Source organism: Saccopteryx leptura, chromosome 1 (genome assembly GCF_036850995.1).
Source record: "Saccopteryx leptura isolate mSacLep1 chromosome 1, mSacLep1_pri_phased_curated, whole genome shotgun sequence".
In the NCBI taxonomy this organism is placed as follows: Eukaryota; Metazoa; Chordata; class Mammalia; order Chiroptera; family Emballonuridae; genus Saccopteryx; species Saccopteryx leptura.
The window spans coordinates 269,200,094-269,215,010 of NC_089503.1; the positions used below are offsets into that span (position 1 = coordinate 269,200,094).

At 49.5% G+C, this 14,917-nt stretch overlaps 1 protein-coding gene across 2 annotated transcripts in view; it reads right to left on the bottom strand.

Moving 5' to 3' along the window:
• Positions 1-14,917, bottom strand: part of ADAMTS2 (ADAM metallopeptidase with thrombospondin type 1 motif 2) — a 220,750-nt gene that overhangs the window by 13,034 nt on the left and 192,799 nt on the right. For both annotated transcript variants that reach the window (XM_066352718.1, XM_066352712.1), the window contains exons 14-19: positions 7,133-7,256; positions 6,498-6,578; positions 4,773-4,939; positions 3,034-3,193; positions 1,139-1,271; positions 289-496 (exon numbers count right to left, since the gene is read on the bottom strand). In XM_066352718.1, coding sequence (XP_066208815.1) covers positions 289-496; positions 1,139-1,271; positions 3,034-3,193; positions 4,773-4,939; positions 6,498-6,578; positions 7,133-7,256 — 873 coding nt within the window. The remainder of the gene's footprint in view (positions 1-288; positions 497-1,138; positions 1,272-3,033; positions 3,194-4,772; positions 4,940-6,497; positions 6,579-7,132; positions 7,257-14,917) is intronic.

The following is a 14,917-nucleotide window of genomic DNA, read 5'->3' on the forward strand; positions in this document are numbered from 1 at the left end:
TCAGAGATGAGAACCTGGGACTCCTGAGTAACCTGGAACCCAGGCTGCCCTCAGCGTGCTGGGATTCCAGATGCCAGTAGCACATGGGAGCTCGGCCCTGAGGACACACATTGCCCTGGGTTTCTGAACATGGCACTGACTACACGGAGCCACAGGTTCCCTGACACTGACAGGATGTGGCACACAACCTGAGTCCGGACAAAGGTGCGACACCCCAGCCGCTTCAGTCCCACCCAAGCTCGGTTTGAGGGCCAAGAACACAGGACCAGGGACAGGGGGACAACCTACTTGGGACCAGGGTCCTGCCCGCCAGCGACCAGGACAGAGCTCACGGTTGCAGGCCCTACGGCTCGAGGGCCGGACGTCATTGCAGTGCTTGGGGTGGACAGGGCGGGTAGTGTTGTTGTGCAGAGGCTGAACGCAGCGCACGGAGCGGACCTGTGTGCCTGTCCGCCCACAGCTCTGGCTGCACGGCTCCCATTCGCCCGTGACCCATCTGCCAGGGTAGAGTGGTACATGGTCAGACCCCCTATGGCCTCAGTGGACAGAGAGAAGGCCTCCTGCTCCCCCAGGCATGGCCTTCTCTATTCTCACAAAGACTTGCTGCACCCCTGCCCAAGGTCCTGCAAATAATGGGCCCTTCTCATGTCTACTGCTGGGATCCCTGGTGGAGGTGGCTGCAAACAGCCCAGGCCTGAGGGACCCTGCCTCTGTCCCTTTTGTGGCTCTGATTCTGCCCTCTAACCTTCACTTCTGTTGACATTGCCGGCCTTTCTGGGCAGCAGTGTCAACCCCCTCAGCACGTGTCCTCACAGCCCCTACCTTTCGGGGCCAGACCTTGGGGCTGGCGGTCAAGGATGTAGCGGTGCTATGGGTTATCTTGGAAACATCTCCCACAGGACCAGAAGCCAGCCTTGCTCCCTGAGCCTCAGTTTCCCCATCTGAGTATTACCACTTGTCATCTCTAAGATACAAGTCTGAAGCAGGGGTGCAACCTCTTAGACCCCACAAAACAAGTGGTGGGTGACAAAGAACCCATCCAGTATCTGGAAGGATCTGAGGCCCAGAGCAGCTCGGGAGCCCACATCCCCCACCCCTCCCCTGGGGCCCAGGGAGTTGGGCAGCCCCAGGCACTCACACGGGCTGGGAACACTCCTGCGGGTTGCAAGGCCGGCGGATGGCTTTGGGCTTTGCGAGGGTGTCACAGAAGACTCGGTGCACCATCTTGAGGTCCAGCCTCCGGCGGCAGCCATACTTGGTGAACTGGGATCCTGAAGACGAGACCTTGAAGGGGCTCAATGGGGTGGTGTGGCCCCTCTAGGGAGCTCAGAGGGGCGGTTCACCTGCAGCTTCAGCCCTATTCTTCCCAACATTATCATGAGGTGCTGTGGGGTGGAGCGGTGTGCCAGAGCCCGACCCTGAAGATGTCTAGTCTGGTGTCTCCCCAGCACCCTAGGCCGAGTGAGGGTGGGTGGCCAGGGAGAGGGACCACATTCTCCCTGGCTCCTTGGCTAACCTCCTGGGGCAGGAGGGAAGGTTTCATTTCCTCTCTCATTGCTTAGTTATTTATTCTACCTTAGATTAATATGCATCAAAGACCCAGTATGACCCAAGAGTTGGCTGAACATGGGAACATGCCCTGCCTTCCTCCCCCCTCAGCTAGTACAGCTGTTCTCAACTGGAGGTGATTCCACATCTGGAACACTTAATTGTCGCACTGGGGAGGAAGGGGTGTTATGGGCATTAGTTGGGAGTGCCGTTCAATAGCCTACAATGCATGGGACAGCCCCCATAACAGAGAGGTCACAAAACCCAGCCTAGTGGGGAAGACATGAGAGAATATGGTGGGATAGCCTGGTCTAGTCTGGGCATTTAGGGGCATCACAGGAAGTAGAGGATGAGAGGTTTTTAGTGGGAAGGCAGTGGAGGGGCTCCTGGGGGAGCAGACAGTCTATGCAAAGACTCTGAGGCAAGTGTTAACATGTCCATAAAAAGCACCTAAGGTCAGGGGGACCAAGGCCTGGTGAGCAGTGGGAGAGGTCAGCAAATTGCCTGGACCTCGGAGGCCATGAGGAGAAGGTTGTTTTTTATCCTCAGAGCAGAGGGAGCTGCTGAAGACTATAACACCAGGATGGGACATGGTCTGAGCTGCCCCTTTCATAGGTCACTCTGGGGGCGAGTGAACACACAGGGCCAGGGAGGGAGCAAAGGGGTGGTGGTCCCAGGGCTGGGAAAATGGGAACAGCTGATGGGTCCAAGAGATGTGTGGAAGTAACACTCAACAGGACACGCAGGTGAACTACACGTGGGTTGGGGAGGCTCGACAGGAGGCTGGGGACCCCCAGGTGGAAGCACTGGAGAGAAAGGCCTTGCATCTGTCAGAGCCAGGGAGTGGGTGACCCGACCCTCGGCCAACTCCTCTTTGGCATCTAGCCTGGCAACCTGCTCCTGCAGGCTGAGCTGTCTTCCTCTGACTTTGATCTTGGTCAATCCCAGGAACAATGACCACTCTGGACAACTCAGAACTTTCTGTCCACCTTCATGTCCTGCCCAACTGTGGACACCTTGAAGTCTGGGGCTGGACTGCCCCAGGACAGTTTGGGAGGCCTTTCTGAATGAACACAGGGGGTTCTGCAGAGGGTCCCCTCCACCCATCTCCAGCATAGCCCGCGCCTTCCCTGTGCCCTTCCTCATGATGCCAGGTAACCCATCCAAGCCATCCTCACAGCCAGCTCCTGCCAGGCCAGCTCCTGCCTCCCATACGGAGGCAGGTTTATTCTGGCGTCAACGAATCCCCATGCATGCCCTCCGGCTGCCTTTGGCCTGCTGCCCTGAACACTGCCCTCCGGCTCACTCTCTGCTCCCTCCCGGCACAGGTCACTGCTGCACCCTGCCCAGCTCCTGAGGTCAGTCTTCTCATGCCTGGCACACGCCTCAGCAGGGAACAGGGAGCTCAGGAAGCCCTTTGCCCAGAAGACCTTCCTCCTCAGCCCCTGGTTTCCTCGGGGCCTCAACCCCCAGAAGCCCCCTCACCTCCACCGCAGGGTTTGGAGCACAGAGACCACTTCTTCAAGGCCCACTCGTAGCCCACGGAGTCATCCTCCAGGACCTGGTTGTCATCCACGTTGAGCGAGTCCTCGTGGATCATGTACTTGTATGTCAGCGAGATCCGGCTGTCTCCCTGCGGGATGACCTGTGCCCCACGGGGCCGTGAGTGAGTCTGCCTCACCCTCCACCTCCTCGGAGTCAGTTTGGAGAGATCAGAGAGCCACACTTGTAGCCTAGCTCATTATCCATGGCTGCTATGTCTTAGAAAGTCCCCAACACTGAACCACTGCTCGCTGGGATCACAGAGTGAGGGTCTTGTGAGGCTCTGGTCATTACTTTTTCATCAATATCAATGTGTAAACTTATTTTATGTGTCTTTCTGTTTAAAGACACCTTACTTGAATATTTCTTGTTAATCTCCTGCCCTCTGACTCCTGCCTGGGGCCTGAAAGGTGCCCCTCTCACAGGCTGTGCTGACCCCTGGGGCGCCGCACACCTCCTTACCCTGGAAACAGCACAAAGCACTTCAGCATTACACCTGGGCCCATTTTAAACAGTGAAATCATCCCATTAAAGCATAAAAATATGAAAAAAAAATGGCAGTAAATACACCATGAAAAGGACACACTCCCAGGAGGCGCTAAAACAAGACGCAGTGTCACCGGGCTCCACCTCAGTGGAGACATTGTGTATGTCAAGGCACGGATCTCTCACTGCTCCGCTCTTGTCCACAATGATTGTGGGAATTACTCCAAGCACTGATTTGGGGATGACAAGCAGTTTTCAGCAAGTAGGCAAATTTAGCACTACGGAAGCTGCCGGTCTTGAGGCCACCCGCATGAGCTCTGGCAGGCCGGTCGGTCGGTGGCAGCACTTGGGAATGAAAGCCCCTTCAGGCGAGGAGAGGGGAGCACATGTCCTGAAATGGGATGCTGGGACCCAGATGCCTATGCCCTACCCGAGCACTCACCTCAGCCTTAGCTGCGATGTTTTGTTTTGCTCTTTTTTGCAGATAAAATATATTACTTATGCAATTAAAATTAATTTTTAAAAAGTGACTAGGGCCTTGTCTGGGTGGTTCAGTGGATGGAGCATTGCCCTGGCTTGCCAAATTCACAGGTTTGATCTTTCTGTCAGGGTACAGAGAAGCAGCCAGTGATGGTGCAACTGAGTGAGACAACACATTGATGCTTCTCTCTTACTCTCTCTCTCTCTCTCTCTCTCTCTCTCTTTCTTCCCCCTTTTCATGCTCTCTCTCTCAAATCAATGAAAAAAAAAAGGTGATTAGAAATCAAGCCTTTTCTGTACTCCCGTAACCAGGAGCAGCCTGTGATCTTGATTCAGGAGACCTGGGGTCCAGTCCTGCTTATGAACAAATCCAGTGTGACCTGGGTCGGGTGGTCTAACATCCTGAGCACCATTGGTCACCACCAGGGTACGGCAGGGTTTGGATTTGATGGCAGATGTTAAAAAGTGTACTGAAGGGTGGTTGTGAAAGTCATTCAGCAGGAAAACCACAACCCTTACAGGGAAAGGTTTGCCTGAGGCCACCCAGGGATGATGCAGGACCCAGAGCTGTGACTGGCAGCTGCAAGTCTGTTTCTCACTCTACACACAGATGGAGATCTTTGGTCCAAAGAGGCAGGCCAGAAGGGCTGTTCTAAGTATGGCGTAAAGGCTTCAGCCCTTACCTAGTGGCCACTTGCTTCTGGCCAAGGACTCACCAGCACAGCGATGGTGCCATGGAGAGGGCCCATGGTCTGCAGCGTCTCCCGGCCATCCTCGTCCCGATACTCCCACTCCACACCCATGGAAATGAATGATTTGGAATTAGGATCCACATCGTTCTCTTCATTTAAAATGAACTTGCCCGTCTCCAAGTTCTTGACAGCTAAAAATGGCAAAAGGGAGACCCCGCCACAATGACCAGGGGCAGGACCCGAGTATGCTGGAGGGAGGTGGTGGGGCACACTGGTTTGGCCAGGTGCAGGGAGTGTCCCTGCCACAGACAGCCCAAATAAGCGGACAGCTCCCCCATCCTGTGCCGCTCGGCCTGAGCGTGTGCCTGTCTGCCAGTCCCAGAGTCCTTTCTTGGGTTTGTCCCCACAGCAGCTGGAGGTGAAGGGTCTTCAACAGCTGTCAAGGCTGCCTCCCTGCAGTCTACCTGGAGCACTCAGCAGGTACTCAGCCACTGCCTGCCCCACCCCCACCCCCAGGTGCAGGGCCTCTGCTGGACTCTGAGGCACGGAGCTGGGGGGGGGGCTTCCTGCCATGGGGTGAGTGTGGGTCAGCTGTAAAGCAGGGTCTCCCCATCCTAGCCTGGGGCCCTATCGTTCCCCACACCCCCCGAGGAGGCTTGGCCTGGCCAGGGGTACTACTCAGACTGTGTGGGAGCTGAGACCCTGGCTGGCCAGGAAGCCCACACTTCCCACACTGTGGGAGGAAGCCCCGGGGGCTTATGGATGACCCAAGGGAGCCCACAGACAGGACACAGGAGTGAGGAAGCAACTCCCTCCACAAATCCTCCATAACTCCCCGTCCATAACATGAAGTGAGCCTCAGCAGGTACAGATCTTCAACCTGTCATGAACCCTTTCTCCTCCTGCAAAGAGAGGAGCCGAGACCTGGACTCTTAAGCAGTCTTTCTTTTTTTGGAGGGGAGGGGGGCAAGTGGTACTGGTTTTGCATTTTGGGTAGCAATATCCAGTTTCTTCTTAAAATAAGGGATAAAGAAAGTATTAGAAGAAAGTGGTTTTTGTACTGCCTCATCAGGGTGGTGAGGTCCTGAACCACTGGAACCTCCAGGAGACAAGGAAGAAGGCAGGGCTCAAACTGGGGGAAGGGGCTAGTTTAGCATTCCCCCACAGACCCCCTGTGTCATTCTGGGGTCCCATGACTACCCAGGAGGGGGGGCCCAGGTGCCTTTGCAGGCAGGGGGTGGGGATGGGTGGAGCCCCTCAAGGGGCCCCTGCAACCTCCACCATCAAGGGACAGCCATGTGAGAGGGGCACCCAGAGCTGTTAGAACACACACATTTCAAGAGTGGCTAGACAGTATCTCTACTCCAGGTAGAATCTCAAGAATTTAAAGTTATACTAATTGAAAATATACAAATACACTGTATGAGACCACCCTGCAGCCCATTCAAGCCCTTCGGTTGCTGTTTGCAGACCTGCCTACCTTCCAGTGGGTAGGGGAAGCCCCCCTTAACCCTAAGATGGGGAGTCATCGCTCTGTGGGCTGAGGGTGGGGTGTGTGGCACATATCCCTCTCCAGCTTCCAAACAGATGGTCTTTCCACCAACAGGTAAAGCCAGAAAAGATCCACAGTGTAGTCTGTGCCAGGGACAGGGAGGTGCCCCCCAAGTCGGGCCCCTAACCCCCAGGGGCTCAGCCCATACCCAGAAGAGCCAGCCTGTGGATCTGACACGTTCCTGGGCCGTAACTCACCCAGATGATGGCGGGTAGTGGCTACCTCCTGGATGAGCAGGTGTCTGGCTCCTGCTGGGATCTCAAACATCTTAATGTAACCTTTGTTGAGATATGAGGGGACAAAGCCAAACGAGGGGAGAGGGGTCACTGGGGTGCACAGAAGGCTCGGAGGACCTTGCCCTTGAAGGGAACTCCCAGGCCCCATTGCTTCATGGGCCCCAACAGCCCACCCAATGAGACTCAGCCTGTGCTTGGCAGGGCGGGACAATCCTGCTATAGCCAGCTGAGTGCAGGGGCTAAGGGGCAGAAAGCAAGAGACCATGGCTGCCCCACAGCCACAGCGGGCAGTGGAAGAGTGCCTTCGGTAGGCCCCTGCCTCAAACAGGCATCTGAGACCAACCCTGTGCACTTGTGTCCTAGTACCCTCTGTGCTCACCCTTCACCTGGGCCCCACTCTCCCTGACCCTCACGCACCATGGACCCCGGCTCAAGCTGTCCTGACTCATGATCTCCCACCATTCACCATCTAGATCCTCTCCCAGAACAGCCATGAACCCAGACAGAGCTCCGAGGACAGACAAGTCTGGCCTATGTCCACCCACTAAGTGCTGTAGATATTCAGGCCCCAGGGCCAGAAGGAGGTGCTCACTCACCTAGCTTCTTAGGTGAACGGGTGAATGTGCCCTTGACCACTTTGCAGCGAGTGTTGTCCCCTCCACACATGCCACACTTGTCCTCTTGCTTGTTGGAGCCAATCACCCCATCACAGCCTACTTTCTGTGGGGGTGGAGAGGGGGTGCAGTGTATACTGAGACCCCTTCCCCACTTGGGCTCTGGCCTGACCTCTGTCCCCAGGGCATTAGCACCTGTTTCCTGGGTATCTCTTCTTAGCAGTTCCCAACTCGGGGGAAGGAGACAGGGATTTGGAGCAAGACAGACTCTGAGTGCCCATCTAAGGAGCAGCCACTTTTCACTCATTCACTTATCTAGACAGTATGACTTCAGAGCGCTCTGCACAGTCTAAACAGGGCCACGTCTTAAGACTGTCCTGACTTGGTAAGCTGTCCTCAGGATGAACGATTTTGTCCCAGGCACTGTTACCTCAGACCTGGCCTCTGCCACTGGCCCCAGGGCCCCAGCACAGCCTGTGCGGCAGCCCCAGGTCCCACCCACAGCTCAGCCCTGGACGCCCAGGCTCCACATGGCCCTCTGGAGCACGATGCACTCTGGTCTGTCTTTGGGTACCCAGACAGGAAGGGTCAAGAGCTGGGCGAAACATATTTGCCTTCATTCGCTCAACAAATACTCTCAGCACTGCTCACTCCAGTGGCAGCAAAGATTCCATACTAAGTGGGCACGTTCCTTTGCTCAAGGTCACTGGTAGATAAATGCAGGTTCTTTGCTCGCTAAAGCCATGGCAGCACACCCTTCCCAGGACCACAGAAGCTAGAAAGGGAGCATGCCCTGATGGCCTGAGGTCACTTTCATACCAATGTCCACACCCACAGTCTTCCTAGCTTAGCAGGGAATATGACCTTTATTCTGAGCGGGTCGGCTCCCCTTACCTGTCCTATAGTAGCATTGCGTGTTTCCATCTCTGCCCTGGCTGCTAGGAAGCTCAGAGCCACCTCTCACCTCCAGGTCCTCCTATCACCACCTCTGGAGAGACCCTCTTCCTCTCCCTTTGCTCTGCGATTTCTGACTTTTGTCTTGCAAGGAAGGGCTCTAGACCGGTGGTCCCCAACCCCTGGGCCACGGACCAGTACCACGGACCAGTATGGTCCGTGGGCCATTTGGTACCGGTCCGCAGAGAAAGAATAAATAACTTACATTATTTCCGTTTTATTTATATTTAAGTCTGAACGATGTTTTATCTTTTAAAAATGACCAGATTCCCTCTGTTACATCCATCTAAGACTCACTCTTGACACTTGTTTTGGTCACGTGATACATTTATCTGTCCCACCCTAAAGGCCAGTCCGTGAAAATATTTTCTGACATTAAACCGGTCCGTGGCCCAAAAAAGGTTGGGGACCAGTGCTCTAGACCATGACAGGGCTAGAGAGCAGTGGTTCATGCATCATTTTTGAGTGTGTGGATAGAAGTTAACAATCTTTGGTGTTACTGATCTTGTGGATGGAAAAGGGGCCACATGCTGAACCTGACAAGGTCAGGGAAAGCCTGCATGGTGGCCTTGCAGACTCAGAGACCTAAAATAACCACACAGGATGGTCAAAAGTTATAACTTTCTAAATAAAATCAGTTCATGGTGGGTAGTTATATCCTAAGGAGGTATTTTGCTCTAACAAGAAGGTATTTTTCTCTCACCTTAATCTAGCTTGTATGTTGTCTTTTTTTTTTTTTATTTAAGTGGGAGGCAGGGAGGCAGACAGACAGACTCTCATATGTGCCCAACCAGGATCCACCTGGCAAACCCCCTACAGGGTAATGCTTTGCTCATCTGGGGCCACAGCTCAGTTGTTCAGCAACTAAGCTATTTTAGTGTCTGAGGTGAGGCCATGGAACTATCCTCAGTACCCAGGGCCAACTTGCTCAAATCTTTTGAGTTATGGCTGTGGGAGGAGAAAGGGGAGAGAGAGAGAGAGAGAGAGAAGAGTGAGGGTGAGGGTGAGGGGTGGAATGGACCAGGGTTGTCTGTTGTCTTTTGCATCTGTAATAATGTACCTGATGACATGTCTTTGAAATGTAAGGGTCATATTCTTCTGCCTTCCCAGGGCAGACATCTCACCAGAGCAGGGAGCAACAAATCCCCTTGTTATTTTTGTTATCATGCAAATCGTTAACTGTTAACTGACTTGTTCTTGCCTATGTAAAAGAAGTGTCGCCTGACCCGGTGGAGGTGAAGTAGATAGAGCATCAGACTGGGAGGCAGAGGACACAGGTTTGAAACCCCAAGGTCACCGGTTTGAGTGCAGGCTCATCAGTTTGAGTGTGGGATCATAGACATCAACCCATGGTCATTGGTTTGCGCCCAAAGGTTGTTGGCTTGAAACCCAAGATCCCTGGGTTGAGCCCAAGGTTGCTGGCTTGAGCAAGGGGTCACTAGCTCTGCTGTAGCCCCCTGGTCAAGGCACATATGAGAAAGCCATCAATGAACAACTAAGATGTTGCAACGAAGAACTGATGCTTCTCATCTCTCTCCCTTCCTGTATATCTGTCCCTCTCTCTGTCTCTCTTTGTCTCTGTCACAAAAAAAAAGAAGTTTCAGCAAGTATGTTTTTACTTTTTATCCAATTCCAGAGATTTCCCCACTTTACTTTTTCCTGCCTTCCTGGTCTAACACCAATCAATTTCATATAGCCCCACCCCTTACGTCTTCCCCTTTGACTCTAATGTATAAAGTAAGTGGTGAAACCACCATTTTCCGGAGCACTTTCCCAATCTGTTGAGACTTTGCCTCCTGGCAATGGTTGACAGTTTGGCTCAAATAAACTCACAAAAAATTCTTACAGATTTGGAAATTTCTTACATTGACAATCTATATCACAAGCCTTTTGCATCATTTTTGGAAGTGAGCAGGATGAAAAACAATAAAGTGAACATGTTTGTTTTTATTTTAAATAATTTCTGAGAAAAAAAATCAGCAAAGCAAGGGAACATGATAAACTGGGGGGGGGGGGGATGTTCTTTTAAGGCAGAGAAGTTTGAGCTGAAAGCATTCCATTGGCCACTTCTCAGAGATTGCTTCTGATTCCACGTTTGCAGCAGGAGTCAGAGCAGCCCTCTGTCAGGGATGTAGTCAGAGTGACAGGAGGTGGTCCTTGTAAAGAGTCACCTACTGCTTGGCAGAGTATGTCCTCAGTGAAGAACGGGGGTGGGAGGGACAATAGAGAGAAGGAGGGGGAGGGAGAAGAGCCCTTTGCAGGCCAGGGCAATTGCAATAGTATGATGTATAATAAATACATATTTGGTCTCCATCCACTTCTGGTACAGTGCTCCTAAAAGGTTAGGAATTTCCTTTGCTGAGCACTACTAAGGTGCCTTTGGTTACGCAAATGAGGTGACTTTAAGAAGCACCTAAGGATGGGGGCTAGTTGCCAAGAGAACCAATCATGTGTTGAGGGGTTGGAAGTTTCAGTCTTACCCCCGGACCTTCAGGGAGGGGCTGGAGATTCAGCCAATCACCAATGGTCAATGATTTAATCAACCACACTGTAAAAGTATAATAAACGGAGCCACTTTAAAAATAAAGCTGGAACTGTCACCCCACAGGAACTCCCTGGCAGGTCTTATGCCTCAAACTTTTGGAATATTAAAAAAGCAAAACAACCTTTGGACTGGGCCTAAAGCAACCTTGCGTCCCAAAGGACTGTTTCCAAAGGTAACCAAAAAGCAGATATTATGACTACCGGACTGATGACTATTGGACTGAAAATGAAAAATTGTTTAGAATTAACACCACTGTGCATTCCTGCCTGAATCAATTTTTCCAGAATAGCTATTCTTTGATGCTTGTTGCCTCTCACTTTGCAAAGCCTTTTATTTTTTGGTTAGCATATCTGGCATCACAAACAGGATCTCAAGTGATCTCGCCTTCATGGTCCAGCATCCCCTAGAATGGGGTGTGGTACCTTCAGAGCCTCTTTCTTGCCTACCGCCTCCATGGACTTTTTTCTCATTGACTGTGAAACCCTCTTAGGTTCAGACATCCCTACTTTTTGGGTTGAGGTTAAATGCCTTTCTCTGAGATAAGAAGGAGGTTTTTCCTTTAAGGTGAGGTCATTGCCCCAGGTACTGCCATGTGGTATGATGCCTCAGGAGCAAAGGGAGGCTGTTTCCTGATAGATGGGCACTCACTGAGGACTCCTCTGTTTCCTTTTCTTGTCTCTGTTTGTTATGTTGTTGTAAGAAAAATACTGAGGAAGGAGGGGCAGGACCCCCCTCTTCCCTGAGAAGGAAGAAAAGAATGCAAAGGAAAGGAACCTGGAGGGGTAACTGAGTCAGCCAGTTATAGGTTAACTACAGTTCTCTGAAAGGTTCCCTGGAGCTGGTTGTAAAACAAAGCAAGAAGAACAAGACTTGTATATAGCTGAGACCAGTGGTCTGGAAACTCCTTCCCCCATTGAAACTTACTCTCCCCTCCTGAAGTCATAAGAGTGACATATACCTCTAGACAAAGGGATCACGAGCCCCTTGCATGAACACATGTGTTTGTAAAATATGATTTTTATGTTTGCTTGCTTACAGTTTGCATTGGGGGCTGGGCAGCGCCAGATATATGTGGTCTGTGAAACTGCAAAATACCTTCCTGCTTGGGAAAGGCCATTGTTTTGCTAACGTTTGCTGGAGCAGAGGTTTTCATGCCAGAAAGTTTTGAAAAGAGAGAGGAAAAGAGGCAGAGAGAGAAGCCATGTTTGCAGAGCGAGAGCAGAGAGAATACAGAGTGCTGAGAGAGAAGCCATGTTGGCAGAGAAAGAGAAGGTATGCAGATGGGGAACCAGAGGTGAAGGGCTCTTGTGAGCTCCGCTGAGACTGGTGAGGCCTTTGATTCTAGGAGGAACTAGAGAAGATTCTCCTGATTGTGTAACCAGATAATGTGTCAGGGCTTTAGGAGCTCTGAATGAGTGAAAAGGAGGTGTTTTCCCTGTGTGTTTGCTCATTGGCCGGTGTGAGACTTTAATAATGGAATGGTGTGTCATTTTTTGGCTCCACTGTTTCTTTACTGTCTGCCTGAATCCAATGAGAACCTGAACCTGCAAGGCCACAATGGCTGCGGCTTCTGGCCTTACAACATGTGTTCTGTAAAAGGTATATAAAGTGTAAGAAATCTAACTTTGGGAATCTCATGGTTTATTGCCTCTTTTGGGGTCATGCTGCTCCGCCAGCTTTAAAATCCTACTTCCTTCATTAACTTGTCTGGGCGTCTCTGTCCCCCTTGATTCCTGCTACAATATTTCATAGAAGGAGAGAAATCCAAACTACTCTGGGACAATGGGATACATTCTTTTTTGCAAAAGTGTCTGAAAGACCAAATAACTTCTGAATGAATCCTAAAGGTAACTTTGCCCATCTGAGTAGGCACTTTAAAATTTCTTAGTGTTTAGGTTCTAGTCAGATAGTTCAGTTGGTTAGAGCACCATCCTGTAATACCAAGGTTGTGGGTTCAATGCTGATCAGGGCACATACAGGAAGCAACCAATGAATGTACAACTAAGTGGAACAACAAATGAATGCTTCCCCCACCCTCCCTTCCCTCCCTCCCTCTCTCTCTTCTTTCTGTTCCTTTAAAAATCAATCAATAGGCTGACCTGTGGTGGCGCAGTGGATAAAGCATCAACCTGGAAACACTGAGGTTGCCAGTTCAAAACCCTGGCTAGCCTGGTCAAGGCACATATGGGAATTGATGCTTCCTGCTCCTCCCCCTTCTCTCTTTCTCTATCTCTCTCTCACTATCTCCCCCCTCCTCTCTAAAATAAATAAATAAATAAAATAAAAAAATCAATCAATAAAAAATAATAAAATAAAATAAAATTTCTTACTCTTTCTCCCACCTGAAACCTAACAAGATATTTCAAAGACTCTAATTAAACTCTATGACCAGAAATTTGGCAAAATTAGAAGTCTAATGAGATTTTTTTGAAGTCCTTTCAGTAACTTTTAGAGTCTGCCTATAGAGGTCAGGAACTACACAGACTACAACTGTCTGAGACTAAACAAACCAACGGACGAAAGTGGGAAAGAGAGCTTTTCAAAACACAAGGAGCTAAATGAGTTACCTTGCTTAAACAGCACCCCTCCTTAGAAATTGTCTATCAAGGACAAATACAAATCTTAGAGGTTTAACTACTTGAATGAACAAACTTAACTTATTCCAACTGTTATAAATTAATGGGGTTTGTTGTATTTGTCTCATAGTTTAAATTTTTTTATAGTGAGAGACAGACATAGATAGAGAAAAGGAGAGAGACAAGAAGCAGCAACTTGTAGTTGCATCACTTTAATTGTTTATTAATTGCTTCCCATATGTGCCTTGATGGGGAGGGGGTGGCTCCAGCTGAGCCAGTGACCCTTTGTTCAAGTCAGCTACCTTGGGCTTCAAGCTAGCAACCTTTGGGTGCAAGCCAGTGGCCATGGGATCATGTTGATGATCCCAGATCCCTCACGCAGGCTGGTGACCCTGTGCTCAAGCTGGATGAACCCAGACCGAATCTGACAATCTCAGGCTTTCGAACCTGAGACCTCAGCATCCCAGGCGGACACTGTAGCCACTGTTCCATTACTGGACAGGTTTGTTCTGAATTTCACTGGGGTGGCATTAGTTAACATAATTGTACAGGTTTTGGGTGCCTAATTCTACAATACATCTCTATACACCACATTGTGTGTTCACCCTCAAGTCAAGTGTCTATTCAGGTCCTTTGCCCATTTTTTAATTGGATTGTTTGCTTTTTTTGGTGCTGAGTTTTAAAAGTTCTTTATAAATCTTGGATAATAATCTTTTATCAGATGTATCAGCAAATATGTTTTCCCATTCAGTGGGCTGTCTATTTATTTTGTTGATGGTTTTTTTAGCTGTGCAAAAACTTTTTACTTTGACGTAGTCCAATTTGTTTATCTTTTCTCTTATTTCCCTTGCCATAGGAGAAAATTTTGCTATGAGATATGTCTGAGGTTTTACTGCCTATGCTTTCTTCTAGGATTTTTATAGTTTCATGTCTAGTATTTAAGACTTTAATCCCTTTTGAGTTTATTCTTGTGTATGGTGTAAGTTGGTGGTCTAGTTTCTTTTTTTTTTTTTTTTTTTGCATATATCTGTCCAATTTTCCCAACACCATTTATTGAATGGACTATTTTTACCCCATTGTATGTTCTTGCCTTTTGTCAAAGATTAATTGACTGTGTAGATGTGGGTTGATGTCTGGACTCTATTCTGTTCCATTGATGTATATGTCTGTTTTTATGCCAGTACTAGGCTGTTTTGGTTACTATGGCCTTGTAGTATAGTTTGATATCAGGTAGCATGATTCCTCCAACTTTGTTGTTCTTTCTCAAGATTGCTGTGGCTATTTGGGGTCTTTTATGATTTCATCTATGTTCACTAGGGATATTGGCCTATAATTTTCTTTCTTCATAGTAAGTGTCTTTATCTGGTTTTGGAATTAGGATAATGCTGGCTTTGTAAAATGAGCTTGGAAGTCTTCCCTCCTCTTGAATTTTTTGGAATTGTTTGAGCACGTGTGTTAGTAATTCTTTGAATGTTTGGTAAAATTCGCCTGTGAAGCCATCTGGTCCAGGACTTTTGTTTGTTGGGAGTTTCTTGATTACTGCTTCAATTCTACCAGCTGTAATTTATGTATTCATATTCTCTGATTCTTCCTGATTCAGTTTTAGAAGATTGTATGTTTCTCAGAATTTATCCATTTCATCCAGATTGTCCAATTTGTTGATATATAGTAGTTTGTAATATTTTCTTACAC